Raw genomic sequence first — 26,920 nt, 5'->3', positions numbered from 1 at the left:
GAATCTGCTTTGGTGAACTTACAATGAGCTGTTCCATTTCCTGGCTGTGTGTGCACTTACTTCCTGGTTTGGTTCTTTGCTGTTTGTTTGACTTCTTGAATGACTTGAGACATACCTCCCTGGACTATATGAAGAGAGACATGATTGCAGTCTCATAATATGTGTCCCAGGCAGGTATGACCCTTGCCCTAAGCAGCATCCTACCTTCACCAAGAATTATACCACAATACGAACAAAAAAATAATTGTCTTCAACAACTGGTATAGCTTTTGGTGTCATTCCAAGGGGATCCAGTTTCTGTCTGCCTGGGATGACATGGTTGACAGGCCTCATTGCTTTGCCAGAGATGGCCTCTACTTGCCATCCCTGGGATTCTGGATTCTGGCCAAGGCTTTTTCCTCCCCCATTCTGCCTTTTTTAGGCAATGTCCCAAAGATAAATCTTCCAAAATAAAAGATCTGTCAAAAAGCAAATTGAAGGTCATGCTGCTTAACCCTAGGAGCCTTAACCTGAAAATGCACTCACTAGAGGCTCTCCTCACACTGGAAGATGCCAAGATCTGTGCAGTCATGGAAACTTGGTTCAAGGCTGCAGAGAACAGCCCTGCCTTACCAGGCTATACATCATTCCACACATTCTGGACCCTAAATGAGGTCGGGAAGACTAAGGGTGGTGGAGTTTCTATTTTCATTAAAGGCAAACACACCTCCAAACTGGTTTGCCAGCATAATGCACTAGTACTACTCCAGGTGCAACTGACAATTGGCAAGACACCCATCTAAGATATAGCCAGCTATAGACCCCCATCCGTTACTCAGGACACCCAATCCTCCTACCTGGACCTACTTGACTTCATCAAGGTATCCCCTAACACCCTAATCCTTGGTTACTTCAACTACCCCACCATAGACTGGGTGAACTATTCCTGCTCTAATGCACTCACCCAACGATTCCTTGACTTCATCAGTTCTAATGCACTAGACTAGCTTGTCTCATCCCCCAGAAGGAGAAATAACATTCTAAACTTGGTTCTCACCAACATGGGCAACCGCTGCACCACCCCCATAGTAAGATCTTCCCTGGTGAGATCAAGCCATTGGTCTGTCTCATTCGAAGTTTCTATCCCATCCAACCCCCCCACCCTGCAGCCGTAACCAGGCTAAAAAACTTCTCAAAAGCTGACTACAATCTTCTAAGGGAGGGTATCTGTAGCTTCACACCACCACCCCTCTCAGAGGATGCAGACAACTATGCTGAATAGTATGCCAATGCAGTATACAAGCACTTGTACAACTGCATGGACTCAGCCATACCCAACTGAACTAAAACCTGTCTCTCAAGGAAACACAAATCTATCTGCTGGACATCCTCTATCAACAGGCTTTACAACAAAAGGAAGAAACTGTTGTCCAAGGGTAAAAAGGCACAAATTCCCGATTGGAAAAACTCCCTCCTTAGCCTCAAGAAGAAAAATTAGATCACTAGTGAAAACCTCCAAGGCCAATTATGAATCATAACTAGCCGCTGAAGCAAAGGGTAACCACAAAGCCTTCATCAGTTATGTCCGGAACCTCCATGGCAAAGTCCAGGTTTGTTCTGAATTAGATCTTAATGGTACCACTTACAGTGATCCTGTTGACATAACCAACCTGCTAGATAGGTTCAGTGCAAACTTCACCCTCCTGTCCCCCCCCAAGATCCATTTAACATCCCCGATACTTGTCCTGCACCTCACATCTCTGTAGATCAAGTGTTAAAGTCTCTATCCAAGGCAAAGAACACAGCTTCCATGGGATCTGATAGTATCCCAGGCTGTATTCTGCACTATCTCCAGCAAGAACTAGCCTCGCCATTGAGCACCCTATTCAACCATAGCCTAAGTACAGGCTTCATTCCAGCAGAGTGGAGAACTGCCACTGTTATCCCCTTGCACAAATGTGGTGCCACTACTGACCCTGGTAGCTATGGCCCCATTAGCTTGATAAGTCTGATCTGTAAGGCCATAGAGCACATTATTATAGACCTCATAAACAAGGACATAGGTGATCTCCAAGTACTTGAACCCACCCAGTTCAGATTCAATCTTACCTGTTGAACCTGGTTGACTTTTTTGAGACTGTCACAAAGACCCTGGATGAGGGAAAATCAGTACATACAGCTTACTTTGACTTGGTCAAAGACTTTGACACAATCCCCCTCTTGGGCATCATCAAAAAGCTAACAAAACTTGGAGTAAATCCCATTCTCGTCAGGTGGGTGGCCAACTGGCTCACTGATAAGACCCACAAGGTCAAAATAGGTGCCTCCACCTCCAACAGCAGAGCTGTCAATAGTGCCATTCCCCAGGGATCTGTCCTGAGGCCCCTACTGTTTGGCATCTACTTCTCAGAGGTTCAGGCAAAGACAAAAGGCCTGTGGCTGACCAAGTTTATGTACAACTGTAATTTGGATGCTGTCATTGACTCCCCAAATGATGTTAACATACTACAAGAAGGTCTCACAGCAACAAATGACTGTTGCCAAAATCATGGCCTTAAGTTAAATGCAAAAAATGTATTATACCATTTGGCAAAAACACGGCCTCTACTGATTACCACATCAACAGCAAACCCCTAAGCACACAACCTGTAGTGAGAGACCTGGATACTCAGGTTGACAACAATCTCACATTCGACCATCATGTAGCAGTAGTAATCAGAAAAGCCTTTTACTTGGTTCATTTCATAAGTAAATGGATTGTATCCAGAAAAAAGGAGGTTATTACCTCTTTGTACTCCTCCCTCATTAGGCCAGTAATTGAGTACAGTGCCCCATTTAGTATGTACCTCTCCAAACATCTGCACCAACTGGAAAGGCCACAGAAACACCTCACAAAGAGAATCCATGGCCTTCAACACTTGTCCTATGTGGACAAGCTCAAATCACTATCACTCCACTCTGATCTGTGTCTCACCTACAAGGCAATCTCAGACCCTACCCTACTAGAGATGCTCCATATCCATAAGTCTAACACCCCGCGCATTACCCAATCAAAAGACCTAAATCTAATATGTGACATTAACAAAACCTGCTGGAGAGACAGGTTTGTCTCCAAGAGGCTTCCCCATCTCTGGAATAGACTCCTCATACACGTCAAACAAAGTACATTGCTGACCCTCTTCAAGCTCAACATTCATGAGTGGATGGGAAACCACAAATTTGTCCCAGGGGTTCCACCTGTGTTCTTCATTGACAGGGATGACAGGTGCTGATTGAGGTTTCTTTCTTGGGGATAAACTCTTGGCTAGGCTTGTAAGCACTCCAGGGCCATTAGCCTCCTGTGATCCACTGCAGTATGATGCCCTTCTGCTGGGGTGGCCTTACAGAATACCCATGTAATCATAGAGCTGTCAGTCTTACAAGCCTCATCTTCAAAGCCATGGAATGTATTATAACTGACCTTATACACTACGATCTCAAAAATATTATTTGACTAGATACACCCAAGACTTTGGCTTTGCAAAGGGTATATTCATTCTACTGATTCGAGTATACATCTTTAAAAGGATTACTGAGGCTGTAGATGGTGGTCATGTAGTACACACAGTATATCTCATCCTGGCCAAGGCCTTCAAAACAATTTCCCATGCTAGCATCATCCTTAGGCTAAAAGCATTAAATATCATCCCATATATGGTAACATGGATAGCAAACAGGCTGAAAGATAAAATTCACACAGTGAAAGTTGAAATCATCTCATCAGAATGCATGGAAATGACTAGCAGCATTGCTTAGGTCTCAGTGCTGGGCCCCTCCTTTTTGGTCTTTACTTTTCTGACCTCCAAGCAGGGAGTCAGAACTTCTGGCTAACAGAGTTTGCAGATAACTGCAACATGGGGTTAAATCACCCTCTGACATCCAAACCCACCTGAATGAGCTGTCCCTAGTAAACTCTTGGTTTTCTAAAACAGGTTCAAACTAAATCCAAAATAGCTACTACAAAGCAAAATATTTTCTGGGCCTTAGGAACATGAGTTAATAATTCCATATATTTTGACCATTATGTGACAATGGTTGATAGGAACACCTTTTATTTAGCACAGATAATTGCAAAAGGAATATCTTCAAGGTCTAAAACAACAGTCACTTCCTAATACCCAGTATTGGTCGGACCAGTTATTGAGTATAATGTCCTCTTCAGGATATACCTCATTAAACATAACAAATAATTAGAGAAACCCCAAACATTCCTAACAAAAAAAAAATCATAGGCCTGAAGTCACTTAGCTATCAAGATAGACTGGAATCGCTATCCTTTTATTCAGTGTTTTACAGACTTTTGAACAGAGGTCTCTGTTTTGGTTACTGCCTCATTAGAGACAACATTGTCCTCAACCTCCTGCATCCCTGCAAGTCCAATAACTCCACCAATACTAGAAACAAAAACCTAAATTTTCACCAACAGACTAACAAAGCACACAGGAGTGACAGGTAAAGCCCCTCCTAGACCTCCAGAATAAATATCCTCCACGTTAAGCAATGCAACTCACTATCTTCCTTTAAGCATAACCTAGATGACTGGATAGTTTTTCACAAATTTATTCTGGGATTGATTGGTATGGCCCTCCTGGAGAAAGGACATGCAGTATGAAGGACAGTAGGAAGGCATAAGTGACCATAAGACTCATTGGGCTTTGAGTATGTATGAAATCTAAGTGATTGAGAATATAAGTAGCAAATCAGATACCTTTACAGTTCCAAATACAGTAATCCTTTCACAGAAAATGTACTATGATGTCCCATATCTTTGGAAATGGAGCTATACCAGTATCCACCCAATAATACATTACCTCTCCTCTCAAAGCACTCCCCCCCAATGACTGTGATAGTAAAACACACTCATTGTGCTAGATATATATTTATTGAAATGTTTCCTTTAACATACCTTTCTACTAGAATCGTTGAATCTGCTGCTGTCCAGCACTGACACTGAGTGTATGCATTTTCCTACTCAAGCTGTTACATTGTAGCACGTACTCTGGTGCTTTCCTTAGTTGTGTATACTTTTCAAAGAAGTACTTCCTTTAGTAAGTAGATATTGACATTGTATACATTTTATTTACTTGCAGAGATTATTATCATTTGTGTTAGCTGTTGAATAGTAACAGCAGAGCTGATGCAAAGGAGTTTGATGCCCACAAAAAACATGCATTTTGCCCCCTTGCTCTCTCAAAAGTCCCATTCCAGCCCTTTTAACACAGACCAGACCAGCATCCCCCCCCAAAGTACATAAATAATGGTATGTCATGTACTTATACTGTATACATTTTCAGAATGTCTTTTAGGTTTTGCAATAACTGCATTTGCAAGATAATATAACATTTAATTGTTTCAGGTTATCATTCAAATGGAAATTATAAATGCTACATAATCATGGCAGGTAACAAAACTGTCAAGCAAACATAAACTGAAACATTATGCAGCTTTTCTTGTTGTATTGCATTCCATGAAGAAAACGGGAGTGTCCAAGAATGCAGCAAAGACACAAGGAACAATGGAGATGATTACTCTAAACCTTTTAGTTGTGCAATGAGACTGCAGGCATAATTATGAATAAACGAATTATGTACTTGTGTTTTAACAGAAAGAGTAGTAAAGAAGACTTAGGTTAGCAGTATGTATAATGGAGGGTCCAGGTAGGGGAAGGATGGGAGTCAGCTGTTGATATTGGCTGTCTTCTCCCATTTTGTACATTAATGACACTTACTAGAGGGTAGATCACTCCCAGATGCAGCCACGCAGACCTATGCTGCATAAACCTTGCACCGATGCATGAAGCATGCATGTTGTTTACTGAATGGCAGCCATGATAAGGTCTGGGGAAGGGGTAGGTGAGATGGGATGCAAACGTCATGGGTACAACAGACCACTCTGCTCTATAACACCTACCTTTCACCTCACAGAGGAATGAATGAACTGGTAAGGCTCTCTAGATGGGAACAAGGGTCTCCATTTGGTTTATAGGTTCCTAGGTTTCTAGGTAGTTACTAGGCCATTGGCCCTATAAGCCTAGCCAAAAAGATACCTTGGCTTTCACCACCCAAGAAAATTATTTTCCTGTGCTCCTGTCGAGTAGAGCCACAGAAGTGATCCCCGGGGTGAATTTCCTATTTCCCATCCAATCATCAAGATTTTTCTTGAAGAGTGCTAATGAGGAGCTCTGTTTGACATAGATAGGTAGTCTGTTCCAGAGTATGGGAAGTCTCTGGGACAGGAATCTATCCCTCCAGCATGTTCTGTTTATTGTGCTGACAAGATTTAGGTCCCTACAGCGTGTAGCTCGGAGGGATTGGGATTTCTATAAGTGGAGCATGTCCAACAGCTCTGGGTTTGACATAGCTTTGTATGTTAGTCAGAGATCGCTTCTGAGTAGGCGATATGCGATGGAGTAAAGCTGGAGTTTTTTGAGACGGTCTGCATAGGGCATCTGTTTGAGGCCAGTAATCCTCTTTGTGAGGTATTTCTGTGGCCTCTCCAGTTGTTGTAGATGTCTTGTGAGATACATACCAAAAGGGGTGCTGTACTCTATAATGGGTCTAATGAGTGATGAGTAGAGGAGAACAATGACCTCTTTCTTCTGCATGAGAAACCCTTTGTGATGAGGTGTGCCATGTAGAAGGATTTCCTGACCACTATGGCGATGTGATTATCAAAGGAGAGACTACTGTCTGCCTGTGTCCCAAGGTCTCTTATCACACTTTTGTTGTTAAGTAGACTACCACCTATGTAGTAATTCAAGGGTACAGAGTTTTTTCCAACAGGGATGACAATGCACTTTTTGGCATTGAGCTTCAGGCCATGGCTTTGACACCAGGCATCTGTGTCAGTGAGGCCTTTTTGTAGGATGTCCATATCATTAGGAGTTTCGATTATGGCTCCCAGTTTGCAGTCATCTGCAAACTTCGTTAGCCAAACACCTTCTGTGTTAGCCTGTACTTCAGAGAAGTAGATACCAAACAGGAGAGGACCCAGGACTGAACCCTGTGGTACTCCACTTGTCACTGGTCTGAAGATGGATTTGGAGTCTGCTACTTTCACAGTGTGGGTTCTGTTCATGAGCCAGTTGGCAACCAATCTTGTGACATAGGGATTTATACCTAGTTTAGTGAGCGTATCTATAATTCCAGAGTGGGGGATGGTATTGAAAGCCTTGGCGAGATGTAGATAGGCTGTGTGAACCACCTTACCCTCATCTATGGCTTTGGTGACTGCTTCAAAGAAGTCTATCAGGTTTGGAGACATGATCTGCCTTTTACAAACCTGAACTGGGTGGGATCCAGAGTTTGGAGATTACCAACGTCTTTGCTTATGAGTTCCATGATGATACATTCCATGGCCTTGCAGACCAGGCTCATCAGGCTAATGGGGCTGTAGTTCCAAGGGTCCATTGTGGCACCCCCTTTGTGGAGTGGGATAACCATTCAGTGGGCACAAAGCCTGAGGTGAGGCTATGATTGAACATGGTACTTAGGTGGGGTGCCATTTCTTTCTGTAGTTTGTGTAGAACGCAGCCTGGGATATTGTCAGGTCCCATGAATGTTATGTTTTTGGCTTTGGAGAGTGTGTCTTTTACCTGTGCAGCCATGATTACAGGAACTTTGTATTCTTCCGGTATAGAGATGGGCCCTCTAGGGGGTGAGAGGGGGGTAAAGTTAGCACTGAACCTATCTGTCAGGATGTTGGCAATATCAGTTGGTTCTGTATATTTAGTGCCATTGTGCTATAACTCAGAGCAGATCTGAGTGTTGCCATTGAGATTCTTGACATAGGTATAGAATGCTTTGTGGTTGTCTTTAGAGTCAGTGTTAATTTTGTTTTCATAATTAGCTTTGGAGGATTTTATGAGAGATCTCAACTTCTTACTGAGGCTGACCAGGGAGCTCCTCCAGTGATGGGATTTTACTTCTTTTTGCAACAGTTTCTTTCTTCTGTTGTAGAGTTTGTTTATGGCAGAGGACCACCAGATTGGCTTCCTTTTTTTGGAGGATGGCATCTTGGTTCTGTTAGGGATAGCACGATCCATGCACTCATGTAGGTGCTTATAAAGTGCATTTGTGTAGGATTCAGCAGTCGTACCTCTATTGTCCGTTTGCATGGGTGTCATGAGGTTTGCCACTTCTGTCTTGAGAAGTGTGAAGTTGGCTTTGGAGAAGTTTTTTTACAGTGGTTTCCCTAATGGGGGGGTGAGGAAGGGATGTGGATGTCTAGGTTGATTAGCTTGTGGTCGGATCTGACCAATGAGGAATTGACCTCTGGTATGGTACACTAGTCACCTATGTTGGTAATGACCAAGTCTAGAATATTGCTGCCCTTGGTGGGGGAGTGAATAAGTTGATCCAAGGCATTGGAATTTATGAATTCCAGAAAACATTGAGCAAAAGATTGGTACATGAGTAGTTTTTCCAGATAATGGTGGGGTAGTTGAAATTGTCCATTATTAGAGTGTTGGGTTGTACCTTAATATTTTCCAGTGTTTCAAGAAATGAGGAGTGGGAATCCTGGGGCATGGTGGTGGGTCTGTAGTAAGCTACAATTTGGATTGCAGTCTTCCCCAGAGTTAGTTGCACTTGGATAATCTCTGATGCATTATGCTGTGCAACTAGCCTGGAGGTGTGGATATCCTTAATGAATATGGACATGCCTCGCCTTTAGTGTTTCGGTCTGGGTTAGGTGGCTGAAAGGTGTGGTATGAATGCAGGGGTGCTCTTTGGAGCTTTGAATCAGGTCTCTGTCACTGCACAGATGTCGATGTTCTCCATTTTAAGGAGTGCCTCGAGTGAGTGCATTTTGAGGTTTAGACTTCTAGCATTGAGTAGCATTATCCTCAGATTTTGCTTGCTTGTACCTGTTACAGTGGTGAATTTGTCATTTGAACCTTGCCTAAAAAAGGGACTATAGGGGTGGCAAGAGCCTTAGCCAGTATCCGGAATCCCAAGGGCGACAGATGCAGGCCATCTCTGGCAAAGCATCGTGGTCTGTTGATCATGTCATCCCAAGCAGACAAATACTGGGTCCCCTTAGAATGACACCAGAAGCTTAGCCAATTGTTGAAGTCAATCATTTTGTCCTTGTACTGTGTTATCATTCTGGGTGATGGCAGGATGCTACTGAGGGCTAGGGTCATACCTGCCTGGGCTACAAGATTGGAGAGCTCTTCCATGTCTCTTTTCATGTAGTCCAGAGAGGTATGTCTCAGGTCATTCACACCAACATGGACAATGACAGAGTCATATTTGTACTTGTTGTGGAGTGACCTGAGTGTGTGTGTTATGTGGCGGATCCTGGCACCTGACAGGCAGCTGACAGTAACTTTCTTCTTGTTTCGCCTGGTGAGTGGAACATCAGTGTGCCTGACTATAGAGTCACCTATGACTAGAGTGTTGGGTACGTTGTTATGCTCTATGGGCTGTGGTTGAGTGACACACTGAGATTGTTCTATGTGTCATGTGGGTTGTGTTGGGGGGTTGGAGTTTGCTTGCGTTTCTGCTTTGGAGGTCCCTGTTGCTTGGGCAGGTTTTTATTGGGAGCCTCCATGAATGTAGGTGTGTGTTTTGTGTTTCTATGTGTGTGTTTTGGTGGTGTAGATTTTGAAGGACTATGTGATGAGTGTGGTGTGGTGCAAGAGTTTACCTTCTCCTCTTGACTGTTTATTCCAGTCTTGGGTGAAGAGAGCTTTGCTTCCAGTTTGGCTATATAAGTGCATCTCTCACAGGTTGTAGTGTTGGGTGGTAGGAAGAGAGGGTTGTTTGTGTACATGAGCCAACTGCTGCATTGCCCCAAGATGCCCAGATTCATCAGGTTGACAGGAGAAAACACTGGGAGCTGACCCTTACACATGCCTGGATAATTGCTTATTTATTAAGTACTAAAAACTGCTTTCGTCTAGACAAGTGAGGAAATTTGAGTGCTGTAGTAATTTGTAGCTTATTTAGTACTTACAACGAGTTCTAAACAAGTGCTGAGCTCAGAGAAACAGATTTGAGTGCTGAAACTAAAAAAACTGGCTAGTTCTAAGAAACAAAATTAAGCTAGAAGGCTTCTCTCCAACACAGAAAGTTTGGGGGGCTCAGAAGTTTACAAATAATCCTGGATACAACAAATATATATGTGGACTAGAGTACTTACAGGAAAGACAGGAAACAAACTTAGAAAAAAAAAATGTTTTTTCTCTTCCCAAATGCTCTCTTTGTACACAGTAGGAGTACCTGAAATTAGAATATGACCTCACTGCACTCAGTTGAGTGAGTAAATGAGATGGGCACAGACGGAGTATCCAAATACAAATTTAGAAGAGGGGCGTGCAATTTCAAAGCCACCAAGATTAACACCAAAACAAGAACAAGGAGGGAGGGTGGGAACTAACTGTAGAGACAGAGAGCCACAATTTTCAGTTCAATTAATATTCAGTAAGAACCAAAAACACATAAAATGTAGTACTAAATGAAAAAAGTGCAGATAAAAGTGTACTTAAATTCGCTTATACGTCCAGTTGATTGCAGGCAGATCTTAGCTGGCCAAAGCTCAAGCATTTAGCAGAAAAAAAACAAAATGTACCACTTATATAAGACAGGACAGCCCCTCAGCTGAAGCAGAAAATATCAAAGTGAAACTACCCCTCCCACTGCTATCAATGGCTACACTTCTAACAAGATCTCCGTAGAGACACAGAGCCACAATTTTCAGTTCAATTAATATTCAGTAAGAAACAAAAACATATAAAATGCAGTACTATATGAAAAAAGTGCAGAAAAAAGTGTACAAATGGGAACAAATGGACTGTACAGCTCTAACCCAGTCGAATGATGCCTGTCAAATGCAAGAAAAGCAAGAATTTGATGAATGCTACAGGGGAATAAAACAACAACAAAATGAATAAGATGCCATAATTATGAAATGATACCTAATTTCAACCGAATGGGCTAACTACAACAGTACCAGCAAATGTTAAAGTTAGAAAGGAAAGGCAAGAAGGAAAAAGAATAATTACAAAACTGGGAAGGGAACAGAAATGAACAGAGAAAAAATTAAAGTATTTAACATCCATCGCTTAGATTATAATAAGCTTATTATGAACAACCCCCCAAAACAAATAATCCTTATAATTACAGTATAACAAAGTTTCCATTCTTTAACCCGTGAGAAAGCCGGTACAGCTGATCAAAATCTGCTTTCTGAACCTTACCGGCTTCCTCACACATACATTTTGGTACAGTGGGTATTGGGAAATTCGCCCTTCCCTCACTGTAGTGTGATTTTGAAGTTGGTAGCAAGGTGTGTGTGTTGGGGTTGGGGGATTTGCCCCCCCCCTGCAAAAAATACTGGTTGAGTGTTTTTTCCAGTCTTTGTGGATCAATGTTTGCATGTTTTGACCATGAGAGGTTGATGAAGCTACTTTCAACACTTCTGCACATCAATGAAGAGTTATAAATCCATAGATACACATACAAACACACACACAAACACACACACACACACACACACAAACACACGCTTGCAAACGTGAGCATATGCATATTTGTATATATGGATGTACTTCGAAATATCAAAGAACCAGAAAATTAAACAGCAAAACAATCATTATAAAAAAGACAAAAAGTGATAACATCGAAAAAACAAAAATAAAAACTAGTAACTCATATTTTTGTGGGGAGGGGCAAGTCAGTTTGCACCCTCCCAGCCTTTGCCAGTTATATATATGAACTTCACGACTGTATAACAAAAGGATAAGCAATACCAGCAGAAGGGATATTATCATTCTATCATTTCTGCTGATATTAAACAATGTTAGATATATGAAAGTTCCTCCCAATGTAATATTCTCTCTACATATACATACATACATGCATACCCCTGCAACAATGTTTTCAAGATGTAACAGTAAGTTTTGGAATTTGTCATTATTTTTTGCAGTTACAGTCAATTTTGGCAGAATTAGGACTTATAGCAACCCTCTAGGCTTTGGAAGTAAACAGTACTAGAGCTGAAATGAGGTGAAAAGGGTGGTTTCCCAGCATAAGCTAAGGGGCATGATCACCTATGCAAATGAGAGATGACTGGGCATGAGTATGTCACTGCACGCTTGCCTTTTGCGCAGAAGGCTTTGAGTTTTATACCCATACTAGGTAAATCACTTGCTGTCACTGCAGTGCAGCATGGGAGGGGGGGGTGCTGCACTCTAGAGTGTGTCATCCTTCAGATGAGGCATTAAACTTATACCCCATCTGCCTGACTTGGTGGCAGTTTAGGTGGATGCAAAAGATCCCATGGCTCCTATCAAAAAGAGTAGGAGACGTTCCCTAATGCCTTGGCCAAATTTCCTCTAGTAGTAAAAATATTACCTTGGGTCTCCCCTGAAAAGAGGCTAGTAGCCTAGTGGGACTAACCTGGTCAATAAAGGATAAATAAGATAAGTAAATAAATAGAGTGCAGTACCAGTAGACATTTATGTAGCCACAGATAGTATATCCCGGTGGCTTAAATGACACTGTGTGAGTGTGTGCTAGTAACTTTAATAAAGAACTGAAATAAGTGGTTTACTATAACTTTACATGGCCTATATTTATATATTTATGTATTTGTTGATGCTCATCTTCAGTTTGATGGGGGCTCTGCTTGGTGACTGTCTGGGATTTCAATTGACCTAGTAATGGCTCTGAAATTGGTCCACCCAGCGAAAATATTGGTAGCTATCAAGCATAACTTGTTTGTGTTTTTCTACTTTATTAATGGTGTCATATTTCCTAAAGGATCTTGTCTAGTCTGCCTGAGTGTCATAGGGGACAATACTCCTATGTATAGCTTAATTAATATAAACATCCCCTGGGGTTGCAGCATTTGTGGGAAAAGGGAGACAAACTGAGTTCTAATACTGACACTTGAAACAGTATAACTAGCAACTACATTGCTTGCACAGAGTATCCCTTTGGTTACTACAAATAACCATTGCTGAGAAAACCCATATAGACATGGGAAACTCATGTAAAGAGCATTAATTACCAACAAGCACCAAAAAAGATATCCAAATGCTGATGTTTAGTTTAACTATATAAATTTTATATATACTAGATGTGAGAACTGAACTTCAGACTTAGATATGTGAGAGACCATATTGCTGAGTCACTGTGATGTTCACTGTTTGAATTCTGCCTCTTTTTTTAACATTATACAAACCATTTCTGTTCGTGCATGTGTGTCAATAGTTTCATATTTTATAGCTTTTGAATTTCTCCTTAAGATTGTTTTGTTTTAGTTCATTATTGTTATTTTTGAGCCATTGTCTCAAGCTTCTTCTGTAAATTGCCCTGCCCATTGACAATTCCCTGAGCAATTAAAATAAAAGCTAACTAACTAACTAGATAATAAATGCAGACATGACGATGTGCCATTGTGTCAGCACTCTGAGTAGCAGCAAATTCTTACTCGTGGTCAGATAGAGAAACAGAATTTAAAGGGAGCATCCCATGACTGATGTTTGCTCCTGTTGGGGATATTAAAGAGCTGGATATCTAACTGGGAACTCAAGCTTTTAGTTCTCAAGATGAAATCAAATGTGAGCTCTTCTACAAAATAAAAACTTAACATTAAAGACAGCAAACAACTCCATGTTCTTTAATAGGGAAACTAAACCTTTGGTGGGATTATAATAATCAAAATCACTTCCAGTTATTTTGCGGTAGTTCCAATCTACAAAGCAGCATCAAGCTGTAGTAACTAACTTGAAAGTAGCCTAGAGTAAGTTGTTTTTGTAATACTACCACTTTTCTCTCACTGCAGTTAAAATGTACTTCTCTCAGATTCAAGAGTCAGAAATCTTACATCAAATAAATACAACAAACAGCTTTATGCTGTCTTAAATTTGTTCACAAATCCTAGTTTTGGACATTACTACCTAAAATCACATATTTGTATTGTTTTGGGTCATTCCTGAGAGCATATAGCATTTGTCTGATTTTCTTTATATGATTAATCGAAACAAACAGAAACAAAAATGAATGTCTTTTAAAGCAATCATAAGTTCTGTTTCAAAAAGCTGGATTTCCACTATGTATTTACATGAGAATAGTTAGATTTACTTAAGTCTTCCTAATTTTAGGCTTGCTTTAGAAAATGAACTGTTCCCTGAAATCACTTGAAAAAGAAGAACTTTAAATACTTGATTTTTGTGCAAAACCATATACTTGCTTTTTCTCCAGGTAATGGTAACCTCATAGATGATTATATTACGTAGGAGGGGATGTGGAAAAGCTGCCCCAGGGGTGGGGTGGGGGTTGCCTCCCAGAATATATGTGTGTAAATGAGAGGGAGGCTAGAGGAATGGTGAAGATGCAGGGAGTAGAGGTGGTGAAGGTGGATGAGTTTAAATACTTGGGATCAACAATTCAGAATAATAGTGAGTGTGTAGGAGAGGTGAAGAAAAAAGTACAGGCAGGATGGATTGGGTGGATTGGGTAGAGAAGAGTGTCAGGAGAGATTTGTGACAGACGAGTACCAGTAAGAGTGAAAGGGAAGGTCTACAAGAGGGTAGTGAGACCAGCTATGTTATATGGGTTGGAGACAGTGGCACTGACAAAAAGGCAGGAGTCAGAGCTGGACATGGCAGAGTTAAAGATGTTAAGATTTGCACTGGGTGGACAGGATTAGGAATAAGTATATTAGAGGGTCAGCCCAGGTTGGAAGGTTTGGAGACAAAGCCAGAGAGGCAAGATTACATTGGTTTGGACATGTGCTGAGGAGGGATGAAGAGTATATTGGGAAAAAGATGCTAAGGATGAAGCTGTCAGGTAACAGGAAAAGTGGAATGCCTAGGATAAGGTTTATGGATGTGGTGAGAGAGGACATGCAGGTGGTTGGTGTGACAGAGCAAGATGCAGAGGACAGAAAGAATGGAAACAGATGATCTGCTGTGGCGACCTCTAACAGGAACAGCCGAAAGAAGAAGACAAAGAGTTACATAGCTGAAATATTTTACTAGTTATGTTTGTACAGTGATGTAGCAAGAGGAGAAGATAAAGTAGTATGTTTGTTTATTGAAGGGAAGGAAGAGAGAAGGAAAATAGAAGGTTATAGGGGAGTGTTTATGGGGGATAATTACATTGGCAGGTCCATTTTTCATGAAGGTATTTTTTTCTAGCGGTTTTGAATTGATTGGGATGTTCAAGGAATCTTATATCTAGTGGTAGGCTATTCCAGGCCTTGGAACGGTTAAAGCTATAGACTACGTGACCCATTTTGGTCCATGGTTTGTAGATTTTTAGTAGGCCTTGTTCAGAACTGTGGAGTAATCTAGTGGGTAGGTAATGAGAGATTAGAGATGAGATAGTTGAACAGAAACAGGGTTTGTAGAGAATGGAGTGAATAATCTGAAACTGATTATACTGAAGCAGGTTAGGTAATTCTAGCCAATTTAGTTCTTTTAGTGAGAGAGTGATGGGAATTGTAAGAATTTTGGGCAGCAAATCTGGCAATCCTGTTATAAATTGTTTCTAACTTGTTTAGTAGTCCAGTGTTGGGGCTGGTGAGAATCTGGGAGCTATAGAGTAAAGTGGGTAAGAGGTAGGCATTTGAAAGGATTAGTTTTGCTGTTTTGGTAAGATATTTTTGTTCCTATAGAGGAGACCTAGCTTGAGATGTGTTTTTTCGGATACAATTATTGACATGTAAATCAAAGGTTAGTCTATCATCAATAGTAACACCTAAGAGTTCTGTACTGGTGTCCACCTGTATTTGAGTATTATTTTGTGATAATATGGAAAAGGAAGACTTTATGTGGTTAATGTGTTTAGGGGGAAAGAGTAGTAATTTGGTTTTATTTGGATTAAGGATAAGTTGATGACTGGTGAGTTGGTGATTCGGCACTAGTGATAACTGTAGAATCAATCTGAGTATTGCATCAGTGAGGATCCAGGACAGAAAGAATAGAGAAAGTTGGTAAATATGTTAAAAAGAAGTGGCCCAAGGATGGAGCCTTGTGGAACACCCGTTTTAACATGAAGAAGAGGGGAGAAAGCTGAAAGCCATTTGACTGATTGGAATCTATCAGAGAGATAGCTGTTAAACCAAGATATGGTAGATGGAGAGAAGTGTAAGTTTGCTAGTTTAAGGAGAAGGAGTTTATGAGAGACTATATCAAAGGCTTTGCAGAGGTCAATGAAGAGACAGGAAATAAGTTTGTTACTGTCTCTAGCTAGTGATACAGAGTTTAGGAAGGACAGGAGAGCTGTAGTAGTGCTGTGCATGGGACGGAAGCCATGTTGAGTAGGTGTGAGTAGATTGTCTTGCAGAAGGTAGTGTAAGGCTTGATTGTGTATACATTTTTCCAGAATTTTGGAGAGTGGTGAGAGTATGGCTATGGGTCTAAAAATTAGTTATATCTATAGAGTTTCCTCCTTTGTATATTGGAAGGGTGTAAAATTGCTTCCAGATGGAAGGGACTGTAGATTCCATGATAGAGCAGTTTATTAGAATAAAAACTGGAAAGCAAAAACATCAGCAGCAGCATGAAAATGTGGAGGGAATGTTGTCTACAGATGTAGATGTGGAGCAAGGTTTTAATTTAGATAGTAGAGTTTTAATATAGTTAGCGGAGACAGGTTTGAGGGAGAAGGTAGTGCTAGGGTCACTATTGATGGAAGAGTTTAAGCTATTTGGTCTGTTATTGTTGGTGGGATGGTTTGTGTCTTGATTTAGTAATTTTGATATTGAGTCTATAAAGTAGTTGTTGACTATGGAGACAGTTTCCTCATGTGTTTTGTCAGGATGAGGGTTAGGGGAGACTAGTGCACCTGGGTGTAGTATTTGATTTGCAGAGTGCCAGAACTTTTTAGGGTTGGATTTAACGGTAGAAGATGGATTATTATAGAAGTTTTTCTTATCTTTATTTATTTGACTTTTGGCAAGATTTCTAAGTTCTTTATATTTCTGGAGGTCTGGTTGATGTTTAGTTTTAGTCCAAATTTTCCAAGCTTTGTCTTTTTTTTTTAGCAGTGCATGAGTGTTTACAGTCAGTCATGGGGATATGTTAGACTTTATGCGGACTGTTCTAAGGGGTGCCAGAGAATTTAAAATACTAAGGAAAGAGGAGTTAAAAAAAGCAGACAGCTTCATTCAAGGGGAGTAGTTTTAAGGGATTCCAGTTCACTTTTGATAATAAAGATTTGAGAGTTTCAGGATTAAAGTTTGTTAGTTTTCGGTGTTTGATAGAACTTTGAAGTTTAGCTTGATGGGATGTGTATCTGAGTATTTTTATTGGACAGTGATCACTTAGGGAATTTGGTAGTGTTTCAGGGTTATGGTATTTAGAAGGGTATGAGACAAGAATCCAGTCAAGGAGAGATGAGTCTGTATGGGAGTTATTGAAATACTGTGATAATATTTTGATCATAGTTTTCTGCATTTGCTGGTAGGCTTGTTGCTATTTTCTGGGAGACCAAGTTCACACAGATGGAAGAGTCGAGTTAAACATATTGATTAAAACTTAACTAAAACCTGGCTCTGTGGCATGTGGAATTCATTAAAACTTAACTAAGATCTGGCTCTGTGGCATGTGGAATTCATTAAAACTTAACTAAGATCTGGCTCTGTGGCTCTGTGGCACGTGGAATAAAGCTCTGACTATGAAAGAACCTTATTTAACTAATGACTCTGAGGCTAGAGGAAGACAGGTGGGAAATGGTAGGAGTGAGCAGCTGAAAAAAGGTTGCTCATCCTGGAGAAGGTAGGGGGTTGACTTGGACCACTGTAAAGATGATAGTTACTAGAGTGTATGTGTATAGCTCGTAGCAGTATAGGGCAGTCTGATGGTTTTACTCTACAGTAATGTGCCACATAAGACAGGAGACACGCAAGGAAGCAATCGTGCCCACTCATGACCAGTGATCACAGAAGTCAGACATGCCAGAGAAAGGGAATTAGCATGTAAACCACATAATACCTTCTTCACAGCACATGACTGCACCACTCTTGACATCCAACTATCATGAGCCATAGGGCTGCTGCTTCAATGGAATACCATCCCCACTCCAACAGGAAACAAGTACGCTGATGGTCTTTCCCAACTGGGAACAGGTCCTGTCACAATGAGGAATGAGTGAACCTCAGCTCCCATCCCAAAAAGGAATGTAAAAGGAGAGCTTGATGATCATGGGAGGAAGGTACCACACAAAAATAGTAAATAAATAGAATTAACTAAAACAGTTTTACCGAGAGAAAAACAAATGTTTTCTAAACAAGTAGGAAACAGTCTCTACTCGTGAAAATAAGGACAGTGTTATAAAACTCATACTTCAGAGACATAGCATTTTTTGTGTAACAAGGCACGTGTTTTGGTCTGAGACCTTCAGGTACAGATCAGTGTATTACATATAACTATTTCCAAATACATTTTTTCTATTTTCTAACCGAATCCAGTTTGAACAATGAAACTGATATGTTTATCAACAGATAAATATTAGCCTGCACAGTAACCCACGGCAAACTTAAAATGAAAAGTTCAAGAAAGAATATTTATAAGAAGTAAGATTGTCCATATTGGTTATGCTGAGTAGAATATGACTGAAGTAACAGGCAGTTATGTTCATTTTTACTGGATAAAATTATGTATGTTGCTACTATATATGAACCTATGAACCTATGTTGCTACTATATTTACAGAGACTGAAACAGGTTACAACATTTCTGTACCAATCATTATGGGATTAGAATAATTAACAAAATGTCAAGAACCAAGCAACCATGTAAAAGAACACCAAACCAGCGAATTCAGTCCAATGCAGTATAAAGTATGAGACACCAAGCAGTTGTTTTAGCGCTTTCAGAAGAAGTTCACTGGAATATTAAAGTGGATGAAAGCGCTAAAACAACTGCTTGGATTAGAATAATTACCTGAAAAATTAATTATAAACCTTTATTATTTACATAAAATGCAAATTCAAGTATATGTCCTGCCTGTAAAATGCAATATATTCACAATGTCATTTTTTTCCTAGCACATTAATACTTGTCATCTGAAAATAGACACTAACATACACACACACATTTTTTTCTGTTAAAAAAGGTTAAACTCACTAAAATATTATCCCTTTTTCAGTACTAGTCTAGAAGTAGTAATAAGAAATGATTGGTCAGAATCACACAGCATAAAAAGGAGACTGGAGAATCAAACCCAGAACTAGAAAATGAAGACCATCAGCAACGGATAGCTTTAATCATATGAAATATGCTCTCTCTCTCTCTTCCAAGATGCACAAAGTTTCGTTACAACAGACTTATTTTACCTGTAATAAGTACAGCTTTGCCTTCCACGGGTAACATCCTACAGTGAGGCAAACTGTTATATAAGGCAAGACAGGCAATGCTGAAGAATAAAAAGCCACTGTATCCTGGAATTGCTATAATCCAAAGCAGTTCTGCAAAAAATAGCAGAAATAAACTCGTAGATGACTTCAGTCCCAATTTTAGATCATTTTGTAACCATCTGTAAAACAAAGCTCCAGCTAAGAGTATGCTTGCTGCGGTATAAAGCAGGTTGAGTAAACCTGTTTCAGAAAAATAGTCTGCCATTCTCTTAAAAATGCAGCTGTGAAAGACAAATTTTTTCCCACAATGAATAGTTACTCTTGCAGATAAATGATGATTTAATACAATGGAATCAATTTAAATGATATGCAATCCTTTGTGTTTATAATGTTACCCCAGGCTTCACACTTCTCTTTGGATGACTGTCACATTAGTTTTAACCATCCTGTTGAAGTTTATAGATTACAAAGAATGCAGTCTGTAGACTCGTGAAGCCACTTTCTTTGTGCAGTTTTATTTCTTAGTTTAAGCCTGTACGTGCCTTTAATGCAAGCAGTGCAAATATCTGCACATTTCAAAAGGTCCTGAAATACTACCCTTCCATTGTGAAATGACATAATTAGCATGACAATAAGTCCTATAAGGAAGGTAAGTCACAGAAAATAATTGCTGCAGGCTTAAGCAAACAGGTTTGGTGGGTGTGGAAAGTTAAGACAGAGAGATTTAAAACAGCAGTTCACCAATACTATGTGGGGGAAAAGTGTACGTTTTTGCAGTCAGTTTATCTGTTTTTTTTATTCCAGTTAAGTCCAATCTAGAAGCTTTATTACATTATCTGCTCCCCTCCCCCTGCTTATTCCATCACATTGATATGATACTATATGCTAACAGTGCTTCTTGGTAGTTTAATATAAGAAGTTATAGAGATGAGTGCTTAATGAGCTCCATTTTTGTGTTTTACGGTTTGATTCCTTCAGTCTGAACTTACACACTGTCTGACCTCACACAAGTCTCTTATCATGACCGGATCTTGTATTATCTTGAATGTGAACTCTTCTGTCTACTAAATTAACTGCTTAGCACATCAGTAATATTTAGCAGCTGAGAAGCAGGTAGCACAGAGGATTAAGACTGCAAACTGCTTTCTGTGGTACAAGGTTTGATTCCCTTGCTCTTCATTTGCCTATTGTATGTCCTTGAGCAAGTCACTTTACCAGAAATTGCTTCCAAATTGTACTAAAAAGGGAGTGATGGCCTATTTGTCTATCAAACAGATATTATTACAACTAAAAGGATATTTATCAGTTACAAAACTGATGATACGTGCCTAAACTGAAACTGTTCAAGTTCCAAATGTTTTACTAGGCAGTGACTAATGCAGAAGATGGGCAATCACTTGTCAGGATGCAAAAAGGTGGCCTGAAAGCATCTGTAAATTAAGACATAGCACATTCATGAGATCCACGAAGGAAAAGATAAAAATAACCACATTTGTCAGTTTCACATTTTCAAATGCTTCAGCTTCAAGAGTTCTGTTTTACAATCACCAATGAAGTCCTAAATGTTTCAGCTAAGCTTGGAGTGTGGTTTCATGTAACAAATAGAAAATCTCCTCTTGCCGTATAAAATACTGTTTTCTATGTTAGCAAGCAATGGCCAGTGCACTGTAAAGAAAGGTAGTAATAGTGGTTTTTGACTCACAGAAGTGCTCTTCATTGAAGAAAATTCTTTAATTATACTTTCTTCCTAACTCATCTTGTCAAAGAAATAACACCTTTCTCCATGTTGCATCAACCACAAAACTGAACCCAGGCAAGTGCAGATAGGAAAGTCATGATGAAATTTGGCATGGAAGGATATAGGTTCATAGGTTCATAGGTGTGTACTAAGCTAATGGCCCTGGGGCCTTTACAAGCCTAGCCCATAGGATTACCCTGGCATAGTGCCACCTGACCTTAGTTCCCAGTGCCTCTGTCGCGTAGAGCCACTGGAGTTATCCCTGGGGTGAAATTTCTGTTTCCCATCCGCTCACCAAGATTTCTGTTGAAAAGGGTCAGCGAGGTGCTCTGCTTGACATGTAAGGGAAGTCTGTTCCATAGCATGGGCAGTCTCTGGGTTATGAACCTGTCCCTCCAGCATGTTCTGTTAATTGGGATAATGAGGTTGAGGTGTCTGGAGCGTATGGTGTGGAGGAATTGGGATTTTGTTAGATGTAGCATTTCTACCAGACCTGGGTCAGACATGGCTTTATAAATCAAGCAGAGATTGCCTGTAAGTAGGTGATATGAAACAGAGAATAGTTGGAGTTTTTTGAGTCTGTCCCTATAGGGCAAGTGTTTAAGGCCTAGGATCCTCTTTGTGAGGTACGTTTGCAGCCTCTCCAGTTGTTGCAGGTGTCTAGTGAGGTACATGCCAAATGGGGCATTGTACTTGATGATTGGCCTAATGAGGGAAGAGTAGAGGGAGACAATGACCTCTTTCTTCCTGGATGCAAAACCCTTAGTAATGAGATATGCCACATAGAAGGAGTTTCTGACCACTGTGGCAATGTGGTGATCTAAAGAGAGGTTGCTGTCAACCTGTGTTCCCAGATCTCTTATAATGCCTTCTGTGTTCAGTGGACTACCATCATTGTGGTAATTCATGGGGAACAGGTTTTTCCCAAAGGGGATGATGACACATTTTTTGGCATTGAGCTTAAGGCCATGGTTCTGACACCAGTCATTGTTCTCAGTGAGGCCATTCTGTAGGATGTCAACATTGTTTGGGGGGTTAATAATAGCTCCCAACTTGCAATCATCTGCAAACTTTGTCAGCCAGAGTCCCTTCGTGTTGGCCTGGACTTCAGAGAAGCAGATACCAAACAGGAGAGGACCTAGAACCAAACCCTGTGGGACTCCACTTGTCACTAGTCAGCAGTCTGACTTGGAATCAGCTACTTTCACATTGTGAGACCTCGCCAAGGCCTTCAACACCATCCCCCACTCTGGAATCATAGATAAACTTACTAAGCTGGGAATTAATTCCAATGTCACTTGATGGGTTGCCAACTGGCTTACTGACAGAACCCACACTGTAAAAGTAGATGACTCCAAATCCAGCTCCAGACAAGTGACAAGTAGAGTACTTCAGGGTTCAGTCCTGGGATCGCTCTTGTTTGGCATCTACTTCTCTGAAGTACAAGTTAACACTAAGGGACTCTGGCTAATAAAGTTCACAGATGACTGCAAACTAGGAGCCATTATTGAATCCCCAAATTATGTGGATATTCTACAAAAGGGCCTTACAGATGCTTGGTGCCAGAGCCATGGGCTCAAGCTCAATGCCAAAAAATGTATAGTTATCCCCTTTGGGAAAAAACATGTACTGATGAATTACCACATAGGTGGCAGTACACTAAACACTGAAAGTGTGACAAGAGACTTAGGGACACAGGTGGACAGTGGTCTCACCTTCGATAACCACATCGCCACAACAGTCAGGAAATCCTTCTATGTGGCACACCTCATCACTAATGGCTTTTCATCCAGAAAAAGGAGGTCATTATCCCACTGTACTCATCCCTCATTAGACCCATTATAGAATACAATGCCCCATTTGGTATGTACCTCTCAAGACATCTGCAACAACTGGAAAGACCGCAGAAATACCTCAAAAAGAATCACAGGGATAAAGCAGATGCCCTATGCTGACCATCTAAAAAAACTCCACCTATACTCTGTCACATATCGTCTACTCAGAGGCGATCTCTGCTTAACATACAAGGCCATGTTAAACCCAGAGCTGTTGCACATGCTACACTTAAAGAAATCTCAATCCCTCAGAGCCACCCGCTCCAGGGATCTAAATCTTGTCATCACAATGAACAAAACATGCTGGAGGGATAGATTCCTGACCCAGAGACTCCCCAGACTCTGGAATAGACTGCCCATACATGTCAAGCAGAGCACCTCTTTGGCCCTCTTCAAAAGGAACCTTGATGATTGGATGGGAGATAGGAAATTCACCCTGGGGATCATGTCAGTCGCCCTGCTAGACAGTGGTCCAGGGAAGTAAATACTGTGGGAAGAAAGAGCCAGGGAATTGTTATGACTAGGCTTGTATGTACCAGCCTATGGACCTATGAACCTATGAGTTCTATCTGTGAGCCAGTTTGCAACCGACCTAGTGATATAGGGGTTGATGCCAAGCTTGGTGAGTTTTTCTATGATTCCTGAATGGGGAATGGTATCAAAAGCCTTGGCCAGATCAAGGTAGACTGTATGAACCACCTTGCCTTGATCCACAGCTCTGGTAACTGACTCAAAGAAGTCGACCAAGTTGAACTGGCATGATCTACCCTTCACAAAACCAAACTGTGTGTGATCCAGAGTTTGGAGATTCCCTAAATTCTTGTTTATTAGGTCCATGATGATGCGTTCATAGGTTCATAGGTTCATAGGTTCATAGGTAAGTACTAGGCAATCTGCCTAAGGGCATTTATAAGCTTAGCCAGAATGTGTTGGCTTTCGCCACCCCCTTAGATTAGTTCCCTGTTCCTCTGTCCAGCAGAGCCATTAGTTCCCTGCGCCACTGTCCAGCAGAGCCATTAGTTTCCTGCACCTCTGTGCAGCAGAGCCAGTGCAGTAATCCCCGGGGTAAAGTTTCTGTTTCCCATCCACCCGTCAAGGTTTCTCTTGAAGAGTGTTAGTGAGGGGCTCTGCCTGATGTATATTGGAATCCTGTTCCAAAGCATGGGGAGTCTCTGGGATAGGAATCTATCCCTCCAGCATGTCCTATTTATCATTGTGGTGAGGTTTATATCTCTAGAGCGTGTGGCTCGCTGGGATTTGTTTTTTTTTTTAGGTGGAGCATGTCCATCAATTCTGGGTTGGACATGGCCTTGTATGTCAGGCAGAGATCACCTCTGATTAAGCGGTATGCAACCGAGTACAGCTGGAGTTTCTTGAGTCGGGCTGCATAGGGCATCTGTTTGAGGCCAGCAATCCTCTTGGTGAGGTACTTTTGTGGCCTTTCCAGCTGTTGCAGGTGTCTTTGTAAGGTACATCCCAAATGGCATTGTATTCTATGACGGGTCTAACATAGCTTTTCATATCAGACTCATCAGGCTAATGGGGCAATAGTTCCCAGGGTCTGTAGTTGCTCCTCCTTTGTGGAGAGGGATGACTGGAGCAGTGCACCATTTGGTATGGACAAAGCATGAGGTGAGGCGGTGATTGAACAGGGCACACAGGTGAGGTGCCATTTCACTCTGTAGTTCATGTAGAACACAACCAGGGATATTGTCAAATCCCATAGAAGCTGTATTCTTGGCCTTGGACAGTGCTGTTTTAATCTGTGCAGCAGTAATACTGGGTGCCTGGCAATATACTGGTATTGTGATCGGTCCTTTGGGAGGGGGGAGAGGGGTAAAGTAGACACTGACTCTTTTGGCCAGTATACTGGCAATATCTGTTGGCTTGGTACAGGAGGTACCATTGTGCAGTAGCTCAGAGAAAATCTGGGTATTGCCATGGAGATTCTTTACATAACTATAGAAGGCATTGTGGTTGTCTTTACTATCTGCTGCAATTCTGTTTTCATAGCTAGCTTTAGAAGATTTGATGAGGGATCTCAACTTTTTGTTGAGGCTGATAAGGGAGTTTTTCCAGTCTTGGGACTTCACCTTATTTTGCATCAGTTTCCTCCTTCTGTTGTAGAGTTTGTTTATGGCAGGGGACCACCAGATTGGCTTCCTTTTTCTGGAGGAAAGCATCTTGGTTCTATTGGGTATGGCAAGATCCATGCATTTGTGTACATGTTCGTACAGTGCATTGTTGTATGATTCTGCATTCACGCAACTATTCTCCATTTGCATGGGTGTCGTGAAGTTAGCCACCTCTGTTTTTAGGAGCCCAAAGTTAGCTTTGGAGAAGTTTTTCATGGTAGTTACCTTTGGGGGGGGGGGGTGATGTGCATTTCTAAGGTGATCAGTTTGTGGTTGGATCTAACCAGGGAGGAGCTGAATATTGGTGTTGAGCAACAGTCGCCCATGTTAGTAATGACTAGGTCAAGGATGTTGCTATCTCTAGTGTGGGTAAGAACGAGCTGGTCCAGGGCATTGGAATTAATGAACTCCAGGAAACATTGAGCAAGTGTATTTCTACATGAGTAGTTTCCCCAGTTAATGGAGGGGTAGTTGAAGTCACCTAGTAAGAAAGTGTTATGTTGGACCCAAATAATCTCCAGTATGCTTAGGAACATGAAGTGCGAGTCTTGGGACATGATTGGGGACCTATAGCAGGCTATGACCTGAATCGCTGTCTTACCCAATGTTAGCTGCACCTGAAGTATCTCTGATGCGTTATGTTGGGCTAGCAGTCTGGAGGTGTGCACATCCTTTACGAATATGGAAACACCACCACCTTTGGAGCTTTGGTCCAATTTCTGTGACTGAAAGGTATGGAATGAGTTATAGACTGGTAGTGCAGGGGTGCTTTCTGCTGCCTTGAACCAGGGCTCTGTTACAGCACAAATGTCAATGTTCTCCATTTTAAGGAGTGCTTTGAGCGAGTGCATTTTGAGATTTAGTCTTCTAGCATTGAGCAGCATGCCCTCAGATTGCATTTGTTTGTAGCAGTTACGGTGGTAATTTGGTCATTGGAACACTGCCTAAAAAAGGCACTATAGGAGTGGCAAGATCCTTGGCCAGTATCTGGAAGCCCAGGGGTGACAGATGCAGGCCATCTCTGGCAAAGCATTGAGGTCTGTCAATCATGTCATCCCAGGCAGACAGATACTGGATCCACTTAGAATGACATCAGAAATTTAGCCAATTGTTGAAATCAATCATTTTCTGCTTGTACTGTGGTATCATTCTGGGTGATGGTAGGATGCTGCTCAGGGCTTGGGTCATACCCGCCTGGGCTACATAATCTGAGAGCTCCTCCATGTCTCTTTTCATGTAGTCCAGGGAGGTACGTCTCAGGTCATTCAAACCCACATGTACAATGACAGAGTCATATTTGTACCTGTTGTTGAGGGACCTGAGTGCGTGCATTATGTGGTGGATCATAGGCACCTGACAGGCAGCTGACTGTTACTTTCTTCTTATTCAACCTAGTGAGTGGACATCAGTATGCCTCACTATCGAGTCACCTATGACTAGTGTGTTGGGCCTGCTGTTTTGCATTAGGGGCTTTGGTTGAGTGGCACTCTGTTTAGGAGACTTATGTGTCTCGTGATTAGTATTGTGTTGTGGTGGTCAAGTGCATTTCTGCCTTGGAGGTCTCTGCTGATTGAGTAGTTTTGAGACCCTCCATGAAGGTGGGTATGTGGTTTATGTTTTTATGTGAAGGCAGTGCTGGTGTGTGCTCTGGAGGGCTGTGTTCCATGTGGTGTGGTGCAAGTGTTGACTTTCTCCTCTTGACCAGCTATTCCAGTCTTGGCTAGAGAGTGCGTGACTTCCAATTTGGATATATAAGTACATCTCTCACAAGTCTGAGTGTTGGAAGGTAAGAGGAGAGTGTTGTCAGTGTACATGAGGCAGTTGCTACATTGCCTCAGGATGCCCAAGTTCACCAGGTTAATAGAGAAAGCACAGGGAACT

At 41.3% G+C, this 26,920-nt stretch overlaps 1 protein-coding gene across 1 annotated transcript in view; it reads right to left on the bottom strand.

The window, feature by feature from the left end:
* Positions 1–19,945, bottom strand: part of LOC122809644 (estradiol 17-beta-dehydrogenase 2-like) — a 154,401-nt gene extending 134,456 nt beyond the window's left edge. The window contains exon 1 of the mRNA XM_044081289.1: positions 19,311–19,945. Within this exon, the coding sequence (XP_043937224.1) occupies positions 19,311–19,596 (286 nt within the window). The 5' untranslated portion in view covers positions 19,597–19,945. The remainder of the gene's footprint in view (positions 1–19,310) is intronic.
* Between the last annotated feature and the right edge of the window lie 6,975 nt (positions 19,946–26,920).

The sequence above is a fragment of the Protopterus annectens genome, chromosome 8.part0, assembly GCF_019279795.1.
Source record: "Protopterus annectens isolate FY-2018-M chromosome 8.part0, PAN1.0, whole genome shotgun sequence".
In the NCBI taxonomy this organism is placed as follows: Eukaryota; Metazoa; Chordata; order Ceratodontiformes; family Protopteridae; genus Protopterus; species Protopterus annectens.
The sequence above is the reverse complement of the archived record's forward strand: the minus strand, read 5'-3'. Positions and strand labels throughout refer to the sequence as shown.